Source organism: Plectrocnemia conspersa, unplaced genomic scaffold (assembly GCF_051122295.1).
Source record: "Plectrocnemia conspersa isolate PC_06_02 unplaced genomic scaffold, ASM5112229v1 ptg000002l, whole genome shotgun sequence".
Taxonomy (NCBI): domain Eukaryota; kingdom Metazoa; phylum Arthropoda; class Insecta; order Trichoptera; family Polycentropodidae; genus Plectrocnemia; species Plectrocnemia conspersa.
Window position 1 is genome coordinate 21,116,745 of NW_028277166.1, and position 22,833 is coordinate 21,139,577.

The 22,833-nt window shown below is 33.1% G+C and overlaps 3 protein-coding genes and 2 long non-coding RNA genes across 8 annotated transcripts in view; 2 read left to right on the forward strand and 3 right to left on the reverse strand.

Moving 5' to 3' along the window:
- Positions 1-1,756: 1,756 nt before the first annotated feature.
- LOC148238044 (putative U3 small nucleolar RNA-associated protein 11) lies at positions 1,757-3,174 on the forward strand. The gene is made up of 3 exons (XM_088205762.1): positions 1,757-2,023; positions 2,097-2,417; positions 2,480-3,174. Exons 1-3 carry the CDS (start codon positions 1,799-1,801, stop codon positions 2,687-2,689), a joined length of 756 nt encoding a protein of 251 aa, XP_088061888.1. The 5' UTR covers positions 1,757-1,798; the 3' UTR covers positions 2,690-3,174.
- A 10-nt stretch (positions 3,175-3,184) lies between these two features.
- Positions 3,185-6,614, reverse strand: Polr2H (DNA-directed RNA polymerases I, II, and III subunit Rpb8). 3 transcript variants are annotated; one of them, XM_088205764.1, is made up of 5 exons: positions 5,681-6,614; positions 4,350-5,207; positions 3,667-3,851; positions 3,478-3,600; positions 3,185-3,396 (listed from the first exon to the last, which is right to left on the reverse strand). In XM_088205764.1, exons 2-5 carry the CDS (start codon positions 4,422-4,424, stop codon positions 3,237-3,239), a joined length of 543 nt encoding a protein of 180 aa, XP_088061890.1. In that variant the 5' UTR covers positions 4,425-5,207; positions 5,681-6,614; the 3' UTR covers positions 3,185-3,236. The 3 variants fall into 3 exon arrangements, with proteins under 3 accessions (XP_088061890.1, XP_088061889.1, XP_088061891.1); XM_088205763.1 differs by having other exon boundaries at positions 4,350-5,486; positions 5,972-6,389; XM_088205765.1 differs by lacking the exons at positions 4,350-5,207; positions 5,681-6,614 and adding an exon at positions 3,956-4,116.
- A 47-nt stretch (positions 6,615-6,661) lies between these two features.
- LOC148238046 (uncharacterized) lies at positions 6,662-11,622 on the reverse strand. The gene is made up of 2 exons (XR_015812685.1): positions 11,415-11,622; positions 6,662-7,211 (listed from the first exon to the last, which is right to left on the reverse strand). It is a non-coding gene; the product is annotated as an uncharacterized LOC148238046 (long non-coding RNA).
- Positions 6,675-11,574, forward strand: LOC148238047 (uncharacterized). The gene is made up of 2 exons (XR_015812686.1): positions 6,675-9,851; positions 9,890-11,574. It is a non-coding gene; the product is annotated as an uncharacterized LOC148238047 (long non-coding RNA).
- A 3,816-nt stretch (positions 11,623-15,438) lies between the features above and the next one.
- The window catches only part of neur (E3 ubiquitin-protein ligase neur), a 30,066-nt gene continuing 22,671 nt past the window's right edge, over positions 15,439-22,833 (reverse strand). For both annotated transcript variants that reach the window (XM_088205142.1, XM_088205141.1), the window contains 3 exons: positions 19,325-19,512; positions 18,213-19,244; positions 15,439-16,778 (listed from right to left, as the gene is read on the reverse strand). In XM_088205142.1, coding sequence (XP_088061268.1) covers positions 16,278-16,778; positions 18,213-19,244; positions 19,325-19,512 — 1,721 coding nt within the window. In that variant the 3' untranslated portion in view covers positions 15,439-16,277. The remainder of the gene's footprint in view (positions 16,779-18,212; positions 19,245-19,324; positions 19,513-22,833) is intronic.

Sequence of the window (22,833 nt, forward strand, 5' to 3'; positions counted from 1 at the left end):
GCATCTATATTTACAGTGCCTTAAATTTTATTTAAGTTTTTTTTTATTGTTGAGAAATAATTTATAATATTTTAGGATTAGTAAATTTTATATAAATAAGTTTTATTCAACCAAAATAATGTCATTTTATAATGTTTATACGAATTGGGTTTAAATAAATCTCAAATAACTTTCAGCATAATAATAATACTATGCTAATTTTTCTACATGTCGTCGCTGTATATAAGTTATTTAAATTGTATACGAATACATTTCATTGTAATACTTGTTTTAATGCAAAATTTAAAATCAAAGAAACACTTGACATTTTAAAAGTATTACAAGTATAAAATATAACAAACTAGGTATATACAATATTTTCTAAGTGATTTTTTTATGTTACTACAAATAATATATGAACATTTATTTATTTAAATTAAATTAAGACCATTGTGACCTAACAGGTTACGATAATAGGTCGAAAACAATACATTGTATTATTTTAATACACAAAAAAAAAATAGACGTCGTGTACGTGTAGAGAGAAACTTCACTTGCTCTCAAGTGTGATTCCGAGATCTTTATGGAAGTTTCTTTAGTTAAAATGTTTCCACCGAGATCATAGGGAAAAACTAATGGCGAACAGGATCGAGAAAATGATACAGTATGGCACTCTCCGACTAAAGGGCAGACAGTTAATGAAAGCCCATCTCCATAGAGAATCTAAATCACACTGTAGGGAGGAGTTGGCAACAGACTGAACGCATTTATACAATTTTAAATTATCTTCATACAAAAGAAAACTTGAATATGTAACTGCCGTGTTTATGCTAGTAAAAAATATCATGAAGATCAGAGGGCAGGGGTTGGATCCCTTAGGAACCTCCATAGGAGTTATAATCAGGGATGCTTTCATGCATAGGAGTTCTAATCAGGGTCCGCGTGAACTCTTTGATGTGAATGCTACGGTTCGTGCGAACCCCCAGTTAATCAGAAAAAAATACTTTCGTTTTTTATAATTATCGATGATTTTCTACTACTTTTTCGATTTTTAACTGTTTCTTTAAAATATCATATTTCATTATTTATGGCGCCAATATTCAAATTTCGTTGGTAAATTTTCAATGTCGATAAAAACGATCTCTACGAAGACAGCGGCATTAGTTTTTGGTAACCATGCACTGACCGTGCGCACATTTTTCGCCTAACTTCCAAACTTCTCGTGCAGTGGTGAATATGATGAAGTTTCCTCCTAGACCTCGAACTAGCTACTCTCAAGTGATTTCTAACAAAATCGTCGGCTAGTGTGCTACTCTGCCAAATAATATTTCAATGGGAATAATAATATTAAAAAAATTATAGAAAATATTCACTGCGAATGCGAACCTCCTTGGTAAAATTTTGGGAAAGCATCCCTGGTTATAATAACATATATAACTTATTAACCCTTTGAACGGTATCGCCGTGCATGTATATATATATGTAAAATAAATTTAAAAAAAATATTTTTTTTTATATTTAATTAAAAGTAAATTATATTTATAAATAATAACAGAAATAAATTAAAAAGTAGGAAATAAATAAACATATAAAAAATATTGAGAGCCTCTGAATTGATTTAGAACTAAATTAAACTGAAAATATAATTTCACTTTATATAAATGATTCATCTTTTAAACTAAAATATGTATTTAATATTTATTTCACATATATTAAATTAAATTGAATCGTAAAATTTCATAAAAAGTTCATGGTCGATATTGAGTATTTTAAGGTTAGTTTAACACGCGGCGTTGACAGCTGTCAAGTGTGTAGAGCGATGTCTTCTTTTAAAAATGCTTCGAAATCTAACCAGCGCACACATCGCGAGCGTCCGACGCCTTCGGGGGCTCGCGGTCCCCTGGAGCGACACAAAGAGTATCGCAAGAGGGCGGATGACCACTCCAGAAAAGAGAAAACATTGAAATTATTAAGAAGAAGAGCGCTCGACAAAAACCCTGATGAGTTTTATCATCATATGATCAATTCTAAAATAAAGAATGGGGTACGCTTATCATAGTTTGTGTAAATACACGTTTGTATAACATAACTAATATTTTTTGTTGTTGATATTTTAGGAACATCATGAAATTATAAAAACTGACGAAGATACCCACAATCAGATTAAATTGATGCGCAGTCAAGATATGAAATATATCAATATGAAAAAAGCTATAGAGAGTAACAAAATTAAAAAGTTACAGTCTGAGCTACATTTGATCGACTCAGTTGATATTGTTCCGAATAGCCACACGTTTTTTGTTGACGATAGAAAAGAAGTGCGGAAATTTGATATCGTAAAACATTTAGATACACACCCGGCGTTATTAAAACGCAGAACGAATAGGTTGAGGCTATCTGATCTTGGTAAAATAAACCTGCCCAACGTTGACGAAAGTGTGAGTATTTGCTACAATTATTTTCATTTTATATTGTATCTAAACTTTATTTACATTCATAGACAATGAATATAATGAAGAAGAAGCGTCAAAAAGCATATAGAGAACTCAACAAGAGAATCGAAAGGGAGAAGGAGCTCACCATCGTTCAGCAAAAGATGGCAATGAAGAAGCATTTGAAAGATAAAAAAATGGAGAAACCGAAGCAGATCAAAGTTGGCACTGCCAATTCAGCTCCCGTGTTCGAGTGGAAATATCAAAGAAAACGATGATCTTTGTGAATTTTTAATAATAAAATCAATAATAGTTTAAAAAATGTTTGTTATGTTTCTTTATTTTGTATTCAAATTATATATGATTCGCCATTTAGGATGAAAAATATTTCGTTTTATAATCAAAATAGCCATATTTCTACCCCATTTTGAGCGAACGTTATGAACGAAACACCATTTCTATCTGAACTTTATAACCCATATTTATTTGAAAAATGTCACTTCTGCATGAAATAAACAACGAAGGGTTTGTCCTTTACTATTGTTTAACTCTCACCTCAAAACAGATATATTATGTTTGTTAAATTTTTGTAATTCATACTGTTTTGAAATGTGAAGAGATACGATCAATTGTTCTCAATTTGTTCATCAGAGCTGATTTTATACTCTTCTGTCGATTATTTTGATCCCTTCCATATTTTGTACATATTTTGCTATTTATATTTAATTTCATAGCTTTTATAAACGATGGATATATAATCTAATAATATAGTATTTTTATTTTTTTATTTTCATTTATTATAAAAGATATCTTAATTAGGTAACATTAAAACGCAAGCTTTTTCATGAGCAGGTATATATGCTGATCAACCTCAAATCCGTGAAGGTTGTTAGCGTCTCCTTGTAATCTCATAAGAAGACCTCCGAAACTGACATAGGCTGCTAAACGCGACGACGGCTCCATCGCAGCTTCATCGCCTTCTATTCTGTATAAGTAAAAAGCACCCTATTAACTCCTGCTAATATGCGAATAAGTGCTATAATAAATAAGTAAAATAAAATCTCACCTATAGATTTTTCCGTACATTACATATTCAAAGCTGTCCGCTCTAGAGCCCTCCGAGTCTATTGGATTCCAGTCTATTTCATCCGGATATCCGTCTTCTCTTAGCGTAGTCGCTAGTACCAGCCTGAGTAAAAAATAAAATAAGCATTAAATTTTCGTTTCGATAAGAGTTTATGATTATTTAGCTGACCTAAATTTGTCGCCTAAATCCATCGGATAAAGCCACGAGTTGATGTCAAGAATAAGGTCCATCTTGAACGATTCAGATTCGCAATGTAATCTGCTACATCTGTCAAATTTCTTTCCCTCTGGATCCATATCCTTCACGTTGAAAATATCCTCGAACAATACTCCAGACATTTTGTACGATGTAGGCTAAAATAGTACACATTTATATACTATTGAAAATTTAACTTACAGAAAGGAACGCAACTTTGTAAAGGTTAATATTTTTAGGTTATAATAAAAATTAACATTACTTAATTAATTGCAATTATTATAATCTTATATCCCTTGTTAAAGATTGATTTTATGCAGCTACAATCGATGTTTTTTCTGTATCACTTCATTTTAAACAATGCCTAAAGCCGGCGGCCATTTGCTACGAAACTGTCAGTTAGAATAATAATAATGTTGTCACACGTAAAAAAACGGACAGGCCCAAATAAAGCAGATCCGACTAATAGGTATATACTTCGTAAAGTATGATTGTGGAAGATAAAATAATTTTTTCAGTAGTAATGAAGAAACTATCAAAAATAAATTAGAAACAATATTAATTTATGTATATATTGAGAATCTTGACGCATTGATGTAACCTGTAAGTGCATGTTGGCTTTAATTAAAAGATATAATAATAACTATCATACTAACAGTGAATTTCGGCGTCCCATGCAGGGCCAATCCGGGGGCGGGTTGTATGCCAATTACTCCGAATTGAGTCGCCATTTGATTCTTTGTAACACGGTATTGTAAGCTTATATAACATCATCTTAGAAACCTTCATTTGGTGTGTTGACGCACGTTTCCCCTATGGTATGCGTTTGCGAACGCCATCTTACGGCGTTCGGAAATGTTTGACAGAACAGTCGGCTCCGATCGACGTTACGAAACGAAAAGCTATCAGAACTAATCAGTCCTCGTATCCCGATACACAACAGGGTGTATTTCAATTTTTATGTTAAAAATATCTGTGATTTTGTAAATGCTTTCTACATTTCAGTGAAATGATCGTAAACTATTATGGAAATAAAAGAAACTCCTTGATAAACATATCAATTTTAAATTTTGTATTCTCTTCTGTGCAGATCATACATAATGTTCTCTTGTGACCATGAGTGATGTAGGCCTTTAGCCATAACTCAGATGGACCTATTTTGTTTATTTATGTATGTGTGGTGGTAATTTGTAAGGTCTCGTATGGCTTATTTATATTTGTTTTTGGTCAAACAATTATTTTTAACCACATTGCTGTTGTGTGATTTAAGGGTATAATTTTCTTTTTCCAGTCATCTCGAGTTGTTCTGTAAAGATTTTATGGTTTATGATTTTTTCAACAAATATTGGTGGTGGTCTTTTTGTTAATTGCTCATTGTTGTGGGTCTTTTTGAGTTTCACTCTGTGAGTTGAGTTATTGTTTCTGGTGAAGTTCATTCTTTCTGTTTTTTTATTTTTTGTGTTGTCCATTCCCTTTCTTTGATTAGCCGTTCTTCGTTTAGTGCAAGTCTCGTGCTAATTAAAAACAGAAATGAAATCGCTATCAACACATATTTTTAAAATCGTTCAAAGAAATAGAATACATTAAGCAGATAATAAGAACCCTAGAGCAGCGATCGCCAAACTTTATGACCTCACGGATCACTAACCTAATAATTTTTATCCCGCGGACCGCTACCATGATATTTTTCATACAAGTAACATTATAAATATAAAATGGTAGTTGTTTTTGTACTTAAACTATTTGAAAAAATGTATTATGATTATGAATATATAATTAATGATAAAATGACCCTATTTTAATTTAAAAATATGATATACATACATATATATATTATGAAAAATTAAAAAAAAAACATTAAAATTTTATATTGTGTCAAGAATATTATTTTTGTTTTTAATTGATAATTGTGCAACTGTTTGAAGCTATATGTCAGGGATATTTTTTATACAATAAGTTAGTATTATTTAAAATTTATATCATTTACGTTAACGAATACGTCAAGTCGTAGCCGGGTTTGCGTCTGAAGAATCCAGTCGTCTGCAAATAGTGTTGAACTCTTAGAAACGATAGTTCTTGATTTAGGCGTTGTGTATTTGATTTTATAAACCTAACCAGCTGAACAAAGGTGTAGTTTTTACCCACTTTTGATGTCATAATCAATTTCGACGAGCTATGAATATAATTAGATTAGCTTGTTAACTTTCCGGACTTTTATGAGCGTTGCGATGGAGTTTGAACAGGTTGCAACTTATCATCTGAACAGATTTGAAATGACCGTTAAATATTTTGAACAAGTGTGAGATATGGAAACTTGGCGACCCGTTGTTTTTGAATCTCTGTTGTAATTTATTTTATAATAGAGAAAGAATAACATAAATTAGTATGTTTTTTTTCATGAGGTAAAAATGATAAAAACGATTACAACAACTTTTTTTATCAAAAAGCTTATCACTACAATACATTTTATATGTATAATAGGGCTGTGGAGTCAGAGTCGCGGAATTTTAGACTGAGGCAAAACAAAGTCATTTTATTAAACTTGTTAAAATTCGAGTTGAGGTCGGAGTCTAAAAATGCACCTAATCTGATATATTATTAAATTTTCCATTGTAACCTGGCAGGCCTAAGCCCAATGCGCTACAACGGGGTAAATCTGTACTAACTGAGTAAGTCAATCAGATATAATGAATACCTACAAGTAAGTATTACCCACTAGACTGAAAGTCTGGGAATCGGTGACATCTATATTAAAAATTATTATGTGTAATATAATTTATAACCAATAAATGTCACTGCAGCTAGGGCAGGTTTTTTAAGCGCATTTCTTTATAAATAAAAATTCAAGTGCTGCTGTCGGGATGCGAACCCGCAACCTCAGAGTTACTATTCTGAGATGTTACGGACTATGCCATTCCGTCCTTAAATATATAAATATAAATTATCAAGCTTAATTAAAACAACGTAATAAATAAAACCACTTTAATGATATGAAAAAAATGTATTGATATAAATAAAATAAAAAAAAAGATGTAAATTTAAAGTTATGATCAAAAACTATTATGCAAAGAATATATAATACATATTTTTTAAAAGCATTGAATACGTGAAAACATATCATTAAATAATTAGCAAGAGTCAAATGGACACCCCGACAAAGCCGCGCCGGACAATCCCGGGCCGACTAAGCTGCCCCGACATAGCCGCGCAAGACAATCCCGCGCAATATAACCCCGACATTGCCGCGCAAATCAAAATTATAAAATTAGATAAAATGAAAGAAAATGATTTTTTTAATTCTAATTATTTTGTTTTGTGGACATTAGTCGGCGCGGCTTTGTCGGGTCCCGTCAAATGGTAAAATAAGTACCATTAATCATATTAGCAGGATTCAAGATATACACTTATTCTTCCATTGGCCGTAACATTCATTATCACAAAAAGTATAATTACGATATTTTTTTGCACCTTGTGTGATCTTCCTTTTACACGCAGAACATTTAAAGTATCCGCTTTTACTAAAAAATAAAAGAATACATTAATGAAAACAACATAAAGGTTAAGTTGAATAGCAGCATTTATAAATAATATTTATTTGTAAAACATTATTAGTAAATTATTAAATATATTGGATTGATTAAACAAATAATTTTGAAATATTCAATAAAAGGAATTCAGTTGAAAATAGTGATAAAGATAAGAATGTTTTAATATTCAGCAGAATTTACCTTATTAATACACGGTACGATTATTTATATTATCTAAAATCTTCAATCCGACAACAAGCTAGACGTTTTCAACATTTTTTTTTATATAAATATTACAAAGGAAAAGTTTACAGCGAATAGCATTGTATCTGAGTACCAATAAATATTTTTATTTTATACATATAGAAGAATGGTTTGATATTTATTAAAGTTAGCAGTTAATCACCTTAATATTCACCAATGAGATCTTAGGAGATCAATCTGAATTATAATTATTGTAAAAAATTCTAATTCTGATTTCACACACGATAGAAATTTAGAAAAGGGGTATGACTAGGGAATCCAATCCCGGGATCCCGAACGATTTTCAATACCCGATGAGTCCCGGGATTATAAAACATAATCCCGAATTTTTTGGATTGATTGATTTATCAAGCACAATCGAATTATTATTGACAAAATCGTTATATTTCGTATACAAACTTGCGCCAGTTGCACGTGTCATCTGTGAATCTTTGAGGCTGTGAGTCTGAACGTGCTTTTTCAGCTGCAGGCTGCTTAGGAACCAAAATCAGATCAAGGCTTAATGTTGAAACGCTTGATGCTTTGATGTTACTTCGTGAGTTTTTTTCAAAATAATGTTTTCCATTAATTGTGTCTATGAATGTACATATGTACATATATTGTCAAAAGTTAATTTTTTATCTTCTCAAATAAATAAATAAGACCTTCCCTTTTTTATTTTTATTATATTATTTTCTATTTTAAGTCCAAGACTAAAATTATACGTACTTTATACATCGTTCGTTATAAAAAACGGATGTAAAAATATATTGTATTTTTCAATTTAAATTATTTTTATCGATAAAATAACATGAAAATTATCCCGGGACTGGTCCCGGGATCGACTAATTGCAATACCGAAATCACGGGATCAAAATTTTGGTCCGGGATTGGAATCGCTAGGTATGACTGATAGGTAGTTACTTACACTGTTATATATATATGAGGTTTTCATGCTATATAGGTTTCGAGCACAAAGTATCTCGTAACATATAGCATGATAACGGAGGGTTTACCCGAACAACTTGTATGACCCTTGCGTATCGAGACTTCGAGAATGGGATAGAGAACCAGTATGGGGTAAAAAGTAACCCCAAATATAAATTTAATATTAAAGAATCAAGATCGCATCCTCTTTTGATGGCTGTTAGGGCTTGAAGGCCCGCACTTGCCGACTCGCCTATGGCTGTTGCCATCCGGCTCTTTAATACGCTGACATTTCACATTGATCTGTTTAATATCAGTTAGGAGTAGCTGTTCATATCATTTAATTATAATATTTCATGATTTTTTTTATATTAATTCTTTCTATGTAATATTCTTTTTTTGTGTATTGAAATAATACTATGTATTGTTTTCGACTATAGTGATGCATTATGGTAACCTGTTAGGTCACGATGGTTTTAATTTAATTTAAATAAATCAATTTCTCAATTTGAAATTATTTTTCCCATTCCATTCATTGGACTATCTATATATATTACAATAAATATCAGATAGGCATTACTAATATTTAACAAATGGTTGAAAAAACAAAAATTTTGTGGTACAAATGTACCCCGCTTAGTCTCACGAAATTTGAGGAAGAAAGCAAATGCCCACATCTGCCAGGAGGGCCCCATACTTGCTAGGAGGGTGCAAAAACTATTATCACTTCTCAAATGTCAAATTGGCAACAGCAATTGACAATTGCTCAGTTTGGTTTGCCATTTCACCATGAATAGACTTACGCCAGAACAAAGCTAGCAAATTGTGCAAGTTTATTTTTAAAATTGTGGTTCAGCTCGCGAAACTTACCATACGCTACGTTCATTTTACAGTCGACATAAACGTCCATCCGAACAAGTAATTCGAATAATCATGGATCGTTTTCGCACCACGTATACTTTAATTGATAATACGTATTCGTAGAGACGTCCTACAATACGCTCCGAAAAAGTTGTTTCTGCTGTGGAGCGTAGTATTGAAGAGGACCCGAATGAGTTGATTCGCTATCGTGCACAGCAATTGGAGCTGTGTCCATCCACTTTATGATAGATTTTGCAGAAAGATCTTGGTTTACGACCTTACAAGATCCAGCTCTTGTGAGAATTGCAGTCGGTCGGTGAATGAGCCGAAAACGAGAATGCTCTTGATCCTCATTTTCACCACAAAATTTTGTTCAGCGATGAGGCTCATTTTTGGTTGAATGATTATAGCAACAAAATTGCCGCATTTGGAGTGAAGAAAATCCACAAGTCATTATTAAGACCCCGTTACATCCACAAAAGTCACTGGTGTGCTTTATGGGCTAGTGGAATCATTGGTCCATATTTCTTTAAAAATGATGCCGGCCAGAACGTTACAGTCAATGGAGAGCGCTATAGATCCATGATTATTGACTTTTTCGTTCTCCAATTGAATGGCATTAATGTGGAAGAGCTTAGGTTTCAACAAGACGGGCTAACATGCCACACAGTGCGCACCACAATAATTTATTGAAGGAAACATTCGACGAGCGCATAATTTCGCGTAATCGACCTGTGACAAGGTCTCCAAGGTCGTGTGATTTAACACCTTTGGATTATTTTCTGTGGGGATATGAGAAGTTGCTAGTCTACTCCGATAAACCAGAGATGATAGTCCCAGCTGCTCTAAAAAGTGGTCGAAAATTGAACTTCCAGACTATGCTTGTCTGGAAGCTAATGGTATAAAATTATCTTTCCAATAAAGCCAATACCATGGCCATTACCACGATTTTTATGTTTTAATTAATACCTCTTAAAAATAACACCCTTTTATATAACCCTTTTTTTAGCTCTTTCAGAAAAAAAATAAACAGATTATAGAGAAAGGTGCAAGAACAAATTAGCCATCTTTTGAAAACAAAACATCGACTTACATTTAATAATAATGAAAAAGAAACCAATTAAAACTAAACTTAACACATTGACTGCCATGGAATTTTTCACGATTCCAGTTTAAAGAGCCAATTTGATTTAATCATGTTATATTATTAAAAACTTTAATAATATAATTTCCTTGTATAAACTTTGTATAATTGTATTTTCTCTATATTTAAGCCAAACCAGATTTTTTATTTTCTTTCCTGAGGCCATCTATTCATATTTACACTGTTATGCTACGAGTTTCCTTGTAGCTGTGCAAATATGCCAAGTAATGAAGGGACGAGATAACTCGTAGTAGGCAGTCAATGTGTTAATAGACTTAATAAACAACAAAACGACCCTTTTAACTGAAAGCTGTAGAAAGGCTGCTGTACATTAAAGATAAGCTAATGGAATTGAGACTAAATTAAAATATGATTGGTCCAGTGCTTTTAGCCTGCGACTCGATAAACAATAAAAAAACAAGAGATTGAAATTCAGGTCAGATCAGTTCGGAAAATACTTGCAACTGGCCGGGCAGCTCCAAAGATTCCATTGACCCGAGAAACAGCAGATATCGAATATACTAAGCCAGCTATTTCAGAGTGTTTGACCAATGGTTTTTGAGGAAACGAAAGATTCACACTGGCAATGATGCATTGCATTATAAAGCATATCGCCGAGATTTTATGGGATTATTTTTACTCTGTCTAGACGTATCATCGTCAGCTCTTGATCACAACGGAAGCAATCCGACCTCATGATCCAACTAGTTCTCCGTTCTAGCCATAAATTATATCATTTGTCGTCCACTTATTTTTCGGAAGATAAGCAACTTTTTCTCGAGTAACGTTAGTATGTGAACCATTGTAATCGTCGCAGGGAGCAAATATGGATTCTCTGACTCTGGCGGCAATTGAGAACTCGGAATATTTATTATCTGCTTTGAAACTTAATATTATATATATATTTAATCGTTAACAAGATGCTTGCCAAATTCTTATATATAAAATAAAATTAAATAAATTGTTGAAAACGTCTGCTCCTATTTACCACAAAGTATTTAAAATGTTAAAATACTCACTTTTCTGTTTCTCTTTGGGTTGCCTGTACATGTACCTCTTCAACAGATACTACAACCTGTTTAGCTTGGTATACAGCAAAACTAACAGCAAATATAATTCCGATAAAAAACCCAATACCATATTGATACATGATGGTAATCCGTCAAAATAGATGCTTATATATATATAATCTAAGGGGGTTACCATAAGAAAAAATGTTTGCACTGCAGATGTTTTATAATCAGGGCTGTGGAGTCGGAGTCGATGTCACTAAGACGTGGCATTTTAGGCGGGATAAGATTCGTAAAAAATCAACCGACTTTTTTTAAATATGTCGCAAATAAAAAAGAAAGGTAGGATTTTCAAAAATAATTACAAATTTTGCATAAGTCAAAGCAGTCTCTTTTTTACAATTTGAAAATCATTGGGATTATTTTTATTGCAGTTGTGTAGCTAGAGTTTGTATCGCCCCTAAATCACATCAACAACCATACTAAAGCGGCTTCCATAAATTATATCACAGGTTTAGAGATAGTAATTGTAATAGCGTGAAACAAGCACGAGTTTGGATCAATGACATCTTGTGACATAGGCGATAAAAAATTAACGAAAAACATGTGACGATAATTTATAAAAGCCGCCTAATGAAAAAAATAAAATAAATTAAAAACATAATCGGCTTCCATAAATGATGTCACAGAGGGATTGGGGGGGGGGGTAGTAGGGGTCTTCTAAGAATGTGTTTTCAAGCATTAAAATTTGACTATAATGAAGCCTAAAGTATTTTATTAAAAAAAATAATAAAACAGAAATATAATGTACAATTCACTAAACTCCAATGTGTTAGCGTGTGATTTATTTACAATATATGCTTATGAGTATTGAGTATATATTCAATAAATATTATACAGAACTTATGGAAGAAATTATTCAGCAATATCGCTTCCATACAAATACATGCATATTTTATACTACCTATGATATTGTTATCTTTGTAAATCAATATAATTTTGCTTCTGTGACATGATGTACATAAGGAGGGGGGATTTGGCTGTGACACCTTATGACATAGGAGAGAAGGGAGGTTAAAACATTTATGAAAAACGTTTTAAAAGACAAAACAACGCAGACCAAAAACCCTCCTCTAAAAAAGTGCCGCCCGAACAGCCCCCCCCCCCCCCATTCCCTAGTTATTTAGTATTTATTTTGGCATTGCATATACACTGAGCAAAATAAACATAAAAAAATAAAAATACTTTAATAATATAATTTATTTCTTAATGTTCGAAGGTTTTACGATAGTGTTTTATTTCTATAATATTTTAACCTGATAAAAAGCTTGGTTTTATTAAAATTGTGAAAGTCAGAGTCGTAACATTAAAAAAAGTCGGACTCGGTAATTTGTTGAATCCCTTCACAGCCCTGATTATATTAATGCAAACTAAACTGCGTGGGAAGCGTGGGAAGTGTGGCTAGCGTGAGAAGCGTGGGAAGCGGTAACCAGAAAACTGAGCACATGACAAATAAACACACATACTATTGAACACATGACAAATAAACACACCGACAATTGAACACAAATCGGCAAAAAGTTTGTAATGATATGAATAAAATAAATTATAAAGCATTCATTTGGATAATTTTACCATCATGAGGTTCTCTAATCTTTCATAATTTAAGTTTGTTTTATTATATCATGATCAATTAATAAATTTAGATTAGGGGCGCGATTTAACAGGAAATAATTTTAAGAGATGCGTGCATTTAAATAAATACTTTGTTCCATAAAACGAATTGTTTGTGCATTTATGTAAGGTATTTTTTTGGATTTTTTCTTCGGAAAAGTTTTGTTGCAAAGAGTTATTCATAAGATGTTCGTTGTTCTGATCAATGCTCGCTCGCAACCGCTTGCTCGCACCTAATCTGTCAACAGTATTGTACAAGCAATTCGTTTTATGGAACAAATATTTTATATATTGCTCATTTAAATGTTCTCGTATATTCGCCATATATATGCGGTCATAACGCCCTTAAATTGACAATAACAAATTATTGATAAAATTATAATTTATATAAATAATGAGAACAATCCAAGCAAAAAAATTATAAGAAAAAGGTAATTTGGCAAAAATTATAAGAAAAAAGTAATTAAAGAAACGGGGCACAAGCCCGCTACGCGCGTGCGAACGGGCCGAGGGTTGTCAGGGATTAAAATATGAATTACACAGAAATATGTACATAGGAACATTGACGTGTGATATATACTTTATCGAATGGGTGGTTGTCAATTCGACAAATTGGCCGCTGCAGAAGAATGGGCTATAGTTTTTGTGTGGTATCTTTGAGGTCTTGTGCATTGGGGTATTTTTATTTTTCCGTATGGTGACTCGAAACCTATTTTTGTTTAATATGTAGTTGATTTTGTATATTTCTTTGTCATTATCTTTCTGTTTTAGTTCTATAAAAAAATATAGTAGTGAAGTTCTGTTTTTGAATCTCATATTTAATATCTTTTTTATTTTATGCTCGTGAGTCCGTAACGTCTCAGACTGATAACTCTGAGGTTGTGGGTTCGAACCCCTGGCACCGGTACTCGAATTGTTATTAAAATAATGCGCTATTATTAAAAAAACGGCCCCAGCTGCAGTGACATCTATCGGTTATAAATTATATTACACATAATAATTTATAATTATTATTATAGATGTCACCGATTCCCAGACTTTCAATCTAGTGGTTAATACTTAATTGTAGGTATTCATTATATCTGATTGACTTACCCAGTTGGTAAAGATTTACCCCGTTGTAACGCATTGGGCTTATGCTTGTCAAGTTACAACGGAAGACTAAGTAAAAGTAAATATCTGTTGTGATATACCCCGTAGTACTACTTTAAACGTTTTATCTGTTTTCTGTTGATATGATTGAACTTCAGTGTTTTGTTTTATATTATAAATAGTTCCCTCTTTTGTTTGAATTTTAATTTGAGAGTTGCCAATGATTTCTATTTCATATTTATTTTTTGCATGAGTTTCTAATAATTTATTCAACGGAATTATGTTTTTTACGCCATGTACAAATATCAGCGGTGGTTTAATTTTTGTTATCAACTAATATGGTAATTATTTTACTTCTTCAGTCATTGCATCTAACCAGTAGTAGTCTAATTGTGGATTTTTTCTTCTTTAGATTTTCCATTATATTTGCTTTTCTTGATGCTGTTTTCCATTCTTCTTGGAAGCTCAATTTCTGGATTATATAATACATATTTAAATTACATTAGGGATATTTTTTTTAATCTTTCAGCTTTTATTACTGCAGTCCCTCCACTACAAATTCTTATGGGCCTCCACTGCTTGTGATGTTGATTAAATTGGGAGTTTTTGGAATGATTCTTTACTTTCATTTGCTGATTTTTTTATTCTTATTATTATTGACGTAATTCGACGATTCAATGAACATGTGAGCACTAATTTCACACATGTGAGACCAGGACTGAGGAGGAGGGGACGAACCATTGTAATAATAAATAACTGGGACCCGGATAAATTTTTATAAAGTGATAAAATTACGAGTTTTATTCGAAATTCGGGCGATCGATCGACATATTTTTCATTTTTGTATGAATAAAACAAATATTAAGACAATGGCATAGGTACAAATTGTTTTATTGCAGTCTGAGTTTTCTAGTATCGGATCTCCGTTTCTATATCTATTAGTTTATGACTTTACAATTCTTCATGGGTAACAGTGAAAAAAATATGAAATGATTTTCATTTTCGTTTATACAAGAAAATGCATAATTGTGCGATCACGTCTTTAAATATATTATATTTTAGATGTCATTTAAATGTTTGGGGTGGGGGGCAGAAATAATAAGCACTGGGGTTCGATTTTTCTCTCGGCGGCCCTGTGTTACGCAAAATTAGTTTTTACGATTTAAAACTATTTTATTACAATTTGTGGTTAAAACAATTAAATGACACAACTGAGCTCAACTAATGTTAAAATACGACTGGTTTTATAGCAGTAAAAAAACAAAAGTAGAATGGTAATGTTTTTTATTTGACATTTTCAATACTCGTATATGAATCGTATGTATGTATGTAACAGTACGAAAAAATCTATTGTTCACTTGATGTTCAAAATTCAGATGATGATAAAAGTTAGACATAATTACACATGTTTATAATATTTTATACTTATAAATTCTGTTCATATTCAATTTGCGTAAGGCAAAATAGGAACTCTATTGACATAACAATGAAGGCATGATTCATTCTCGTTTTTTAGCACTGTGAGCATGGGTGTACTCTTAAGTCATGTGTATGTACATAGATACAATCGAAACAAAATTTAGTATAAAAATGGGTCATATATGTTGATCTTTTGAGTTAGTTTAAAACTTATGTTAAATCTACATATCATTTGCTAGTTTTTAAAGTAAGCCTTGAATTCTCACCCATGCCAATGAAGTGAAATAAACACATTTTAAATGAAAACTACTATTTTGCAAGCTTAAAATTCATACAAATGAAACAGTTCTAATACAGAAATTAGTCAAACTCTAACGGCTTCTAAGTTATTCACTAACAATTTTCGTTAATTTTTTTAATTATGAAATATATTTTTGTCAATCAATAATTAAACATATTTGAAACGTTTATACGTAACATAAGAAACTATTGCTTGCAGACCAGTTTGACAGTTTTTATTGCTCGTTTCGGTAAATTAATGACTCTTCAATATAAATTAGATATCACTTTAGTAGTTTTAATTTAAACATTATAACTACTAACAAATTTACATAGTATATACATTATGCTAATTATGATATGATTATATCGATATACAGTAGTATTAAGAGTGACTTTGTGTTCAAATCATGATTTATATGTCCTAATAACATCTCTGATCGGAGCTCTGCACATTGGACACTGTCCGCCGCCTTTGCCTCTCCACTGCTGAACCGCACACCGATAACACATGCACATGTGTCCGCACATATACAGCACACTATCGATTTGTTGTTCGTAGCAAATAGTACACTCTCCGACAATGTTAACTGTGGAATTCGTCGGCGGCGCTTGGAGTTGCATGCCGGAAACTCCCGGCTGCGTGACACTACTAGGCAACGACTGATTTACGATAATGTTCGAACACGTAACACTAGTCAAGTTAGGATGATCAGGTACGTTTGTATCTAGTATTTGGTGTAGCACGTTCCCGGACGGAACTCTCGGAACCGCTTGATGTGACGGTGCCATCATCATTGAATGTACCGCCGCATTTCTGTGGTTTACCACCGAAGGAGGAGAAAGCGGCGCGTTCAACGGAAGCGATGTGGTCGATGACGACGAAGATGATGATATACCTTGAATCGGCTGAAATTAAAATAAAAATATTTATAAAAATTATATTAAAAGGATGTGGTTTGTACATATAGGTGAGGCATAAATAAATTGAAGACCTTATTTGAAGAACAACCATGGTCACAAAAATCATTATTCATAGGAGAGAGTAAAAACTAACTTTATTCTTTGATCACAAGGAAATACTTCATTTAATACGTTTTAAATATAAGCATTAAATATTCAAACATAATAAATTTATATTAGAAATAAAATAATCATCTTTTTACATTGGCATGCATATATTCAAAATATATGCTAAAATTGTACTAACTTTTTAGATAATACCGCAACATTAATAATAGTTTAACCTAAAAACATATTTCAAACTTTACGGTTTCACACGAATTTCACTGATCAATTCCAATATTTTTTTGGGGAATATTCTTACCCACATGATTAATATGAGAATTTCCTTTCACCCTTGCTATTTTAATTAACTCTTGTTTACTTTTAGTAAAAATGTGTTTTTTTGATTTATAAGTTATATTAATCGAAGAGCTTTCCATTATAAAATGTAAGGTGTTAAAAGATAACAACCAAATCACTCAAATGATGATCTGCAACTAAAGTATTTTTTAAATTTTAAATTCAATCTGGTTAGCGATTATTCGTACAAGTTGTACATTTTGTATTCCTTTTTTGAGTAACGTAATAAATTAGTATCTCCTCGACATCTAAGAAAACAAATTTTGTTTATGTAACAAAAACATAAAATGCACGCACAGACTAGAAAATATCTGTTCTGTGTATGCACATGATGCATTTGCTCTTGTGTTTTTGCGGCGTTTTTGTAATATGAGCTGCTCAATCCTCCTGTGTAAAAAAAGGGACGCTAAGGATTGACAGTTTCTAGAATTATACATACATTATCATCACATTTTATATTCTTCTTAATTCCACACTTGTGTCTATCACTAACTCGCATTTAACAAAAAGAAAGAATATAAAACTTTTTTATACGAAACATAAAAAAAAAAATTATTGATTATTTTACCCTTTTTACATTTTAAGGAAGAAGATATACATCAATTATCATTCAAAGTTTTAAATTTATATATGCATTGTTCAGTTAGTTTAATGTAAAGAACCACTAATGCTTAGGACATTGGTAGTTCTTCAAAAAAATTTTTGGACATTGGTTGTTTTTGCAAAAGTGATGATATTTTTGCCTTGTTTTTTGTGATAATTGTGGTTTTGCGCTTTTTTTTGTAACACAGCTTGTAGAGAATGCCCAACACTATCCATTTCGAAAATAAAACAGATTGGACATTGGCACTTTTTCATATAAGGTCTTCAATTTTTTATGGTAATGTCACAGTGCCTCCAAAGCACTAATTTGTGATGAAAATAATTCAACTATATACATGCCTCACTCTTTAAATATAGGCAAAGATTTAAACATACCTGTACATGAGAAGCTCTTGTAGCTGCAATCAAATGATTGGTCGCATTATGTGGAGGCGGAAGCGCCACAACTAGCACCGCTGGTGGAGGTTTCGAGAGCACTTGAACGCTTTTAGTGCTTCCGTACACGTCCAAGAAAGCCCACAGTCTCAAAGAATAATCGACATGCATCACCATTATCGGCGCGCCACCGTTTCTCGATACTTTTACTTCTCCGACGCCGGACACGCTGAGTATCAGTTCTTCGCCCACTCGAGGAGTTCCGGCAACGTCTTTACTGACCACCCAATATTCAGGCCTATCTAATAAATTATCAGAATCGTCCGGTAAATCGTTTGCAGTCAACTTGGCCGGATCGCAGGAAGTCAAGCCGAGAGCCAAGGCGCCGGTGTAAAATTGTTCAGTTTCTAAAATTTTAATCATTAACCTTTCACCCGGAGCCAGGGGTCGAGCCGTGAAAATGTACCCGTGACAATATTCAGTCTGTATTCTGGTCGCCATGCCCGAATCGGCGTCGACTCTTATGTGTTTTCCACACGTGTTGTGTAGCAAGGCAGGGTTCCAACTGTCCGCGATTGTCGTGTTTCTCATAGCCGGCACCAGATTTCGCTCAATTTCATCTTCCACGGTCACGTTTTGCAAAGGCCTGGGCGCGATTTCCTGCGGTTCTCTCCTCGCGTTGTTAAGCTGACTCCGCGAATCGACAAATTGTATTCCTGTGCAGTTTCCGTATATGTCTAATAGAGCCCACAGTGGATTTTTGGTATCTACTCCCGAGAAGAATATGCCTTTGTCGTCGCCGTCGACGCTAAAGTGTACGTCTCCGGACGAAGTGACATAATATTGTAAAATAGATCCAGCGTCGCAGAGCCTCTCGGCTAGAGCTTTCGCCCAATGGCCGGGCTTATTAGTTAAATCAGGACAAGCGTACTTTGGTAAAACTCCGAGCATGGTCAACGGGTCGTGACTCGTGAAGCCGAATCGGAGGACTCCGCTCCAGTTTGTGGACATCTCAGTAAAACGGATGCATATCTATAAAGATAAAAACGCTGTTATTCATACAATCTAGGAGTGTTAAAGTAAAACGAAATAACGAAATAATGAAATCACACCTTTTCGTTTACTGCTACTGGTCGAGAGCTGAAGACGACACCTTTACAGAAACTTTCGACGCGTCGTGCATGAGCCCCATCGCGAGATATTCGTATGTTGTCACCGTGACACGAGTGAAAACCCAACGGTGGTAAACCGACGCCTCCAGTAAGTCCACCGGCACTGCCTCCCACACAAGTGCTGCGACCTAGAATAAATATGAATACGTTAATAATAATAATAATAACAAACACCATTTTTAGATAAATGACTGATATCTGTGTAATTAAATTTAAAACGGCGAAATGAGAGATTAGCCATTGGCGGTATTTAAATTTGAGATGTAACATATTCTCATAGTTATTGTTGCGAGTTTTTACAAGCAAATATATTTTGCAATCAACCTTTTATGAACTGTTAAAAATTCTTGTTAACTATTATAATTGCATATTTTATGTAAAAGGAAAACCATATTTTAAAAAACACTTGTTTATATGAATACCATCAATTAAGTGAGCTGCGTAAAAGCAAATTTTATGATTTCCTAAAGCATGCAACGAAAAAGATACTTTTCAATTAAATTTATTTTATATATTATAGAACGAATTATGTCTAAATATATAATATTTTAATAAAAGGTCTAAATCACCACTTCATATTTATAATTCCATGTATTTTCTGTCCTATAACGAAGCAATTAGAAATAAAAAATTAAATTATAAATTAAATTTCCTATACTCTGTTTAATATGCATATACAGGGTACCTAGGTTTTCGTCGATAATCCGTCCGACAACAATCGTTAAAATCCGAAACCGACAACAACCGAGGCAATTTTTTGCAGTATGTATTAAGACTCGCAATCAATAAAAAAAAGTACAGAAACACTAGCACTGTCAATTAACGCCGATGAAATCAGAGGCAACCGACGAAAACCGAGACAAAGTGACATATAGTACTTAATATATTTTTGTCAATAAAATTTTAAATAAATATGAATCGATGATTTAGATGCCATATTATTATTGACATAAAAGTTATTAATATAATAACATATTTTTACTACAATAGATTAATTTACTCTTCTGTATGAATCATACATACTCGTTTTAGACGATACTCTGGAATCTATATTCCATTTTTGTGTGTGTTTTATGCCTTTACGCAATATTTCGTGAATCTATCTACCTCGCAAATCGAGAGAAAAGTGTTGTGTATCATTATTTTTTTAATACACTTGCAACAATTAAACAAAACATTGTCAGGACCACTCCAACAATGTAATGGTCGGTGCCAAATACAAAGAAATTCGTCGCATATTTCCGTTCCGAATCATCGCATTGTATATATACTTCATTTAGGAACTTTTTCCAGAACCATCACTTCGCTTCCGACTTGGAATCGAAAGGGGAGTTACGAGGAGATCGAGAAATCAGTCGTTATCCATTTTAACTAGACCTTACAGTCCTAACCGATCATTGAGAGAAGTTGTACAGCAAATTTCAAAGTCCAGCGCAGACTCTAATACCTAGCTGCTAGAAAAAACAGTTATTTTGATCATTTCGTTGTGATTCTAACTGGGTATAAGGGATTAAAACATTGTTAGCACCATAAAACCCGCGATTTGAACCATTATATGTTGTATTTATATCAGTGGAACGCATTAAATTATCATTTGAAATTAATATTAAATTGCTCTAGATCGCCGGTCAGAGTGAAAATATTCGACCGTATTATTTATGAATAGCACAATATACAGCAGCAATGAAATAAATGCTATTTTAATAACGCGTAAGAAGAAAATTCTCAGAAAACATTTAATTAATTTTTTATGTAGAATAAGGGCGAAAGTCGACGTACGTCTCTGTTTTCACACATTAATTGTCCTCAAATTTTTATCAGGAGTCGCTGATACAGTTATATGGTAAGTATGTAGTGCGATGGCATTTGGAAAAGTTCTATTTTTACCGCGGCTCTATCTCCCCTCGACAGATGTTCGCACAAAGGGTCCCCCGCTTCGATCACGTCCCCGAGTGTATTTAGTGGAAAGAGACCACATGTGTAGTAGTAAAGAAATTGTACCCGCGCACAATGGAGCCGTAGCATCATAATGCCCTGCAAAACGGAAGTGCGTATCGGAACGACAAACCCCAACATCCCGGAAGTCGAACTCGCCGGGAAGACGGTCGATGACGTCGACGTCGCACACGCGGCGTCCAAATTTAAAGGACGGCCTCTATAAATAGGGCGAGGGTCGTCGTCTTTCGACAGAAGGGCGTTAAAAATAAGCTCGAGGGAAATGAGCGAGACGTCCCCGCGGGGAATAGGCGAAAGTAGACGATAATGAATAGATGCACTTTCGTGAGTCACCGAGGGGGTGCAATCCTCCCCCATTTTTAACATTCACCTTCATAATGCTAATCGATAACATCGTAAATTATTTTTGTTAATTTAAAACATATAGAAGCAAACTATCAATACGTATACTAATCAATTATAACAGGAAACAAGATGTATTGTGACATTAAGGAAATTATTATTACTGTAAAATATACATAAATGTAAAATTAAAAAATAAAAAATTCACATGGCTTATCTACTTTTATAAAATATATATTAATTTAGTTGGACGACCATAACACGTGGTGATATATTAAATAAAAATGCGCAGCGGAAAATTTGTCGCTGCGCATTTTAATACAGTAGGTTCTCGAGTTACGCGGTATCTACTTACGCGGATTCGTAGTTACGCGGTTAAAAATTTCGAAAATTAAAAATTTGTTATAATATCGATGTTGATATAGATTTGCGCGTAAATTTTGTGTGCCTGGTTGATAATGCACCGGGACATCCACCGTGTGATCACGAACATATCAAAATAGCATTTTTGCCCCCAAATACGACCTCTATAATACAACCTATGAATCAAGGTATAATACAGAGCTTTAAAAAATATTACTTAAGGACAACTTTTAGAAATGCCATAAAGGTAACTGAAGGGCAAAGCAGTATATCACTCACACAGTTTTTGAAAGAACACAATATTTATGAAGCTGTTAAAAATATTGGTGTTGCCTGGAATGAAATTGCAAAGTCTACCATGAAAAACGTTTGGAAGAAGCTTACTCCTCAATTTTTTGAAGTTGTTGAAGACCCCATGCAGGAAGATAACATAATTAATGATCTTGTTGAAATGACAAACCAATTAAATTTAAATCTAAACGAAAATGATTTCATTGAATTGTTAGAAAGTCATAGAGTGGAATTAAGCAATGAAGATTTAATAGAACTTGAAGAATATAGAAACAATGGCGGTGACTCGGAGGAGGAAGTCAAAGAAACAAAAAAATTTGAGTACAAAAAAATGAAAGAATGCCTCAATTTGATAGACCAAGGAATGGCTGGTTTAAAAGCACAAGATCCCGACATTGATCGGTTTGAGAAAGCCAATAAAGCAGTTCAGGACGCTATTTCCTTTTATAAAAATATCTATTATGAGAAAAAAAGATCTAGTGTACAATCTTCACTGG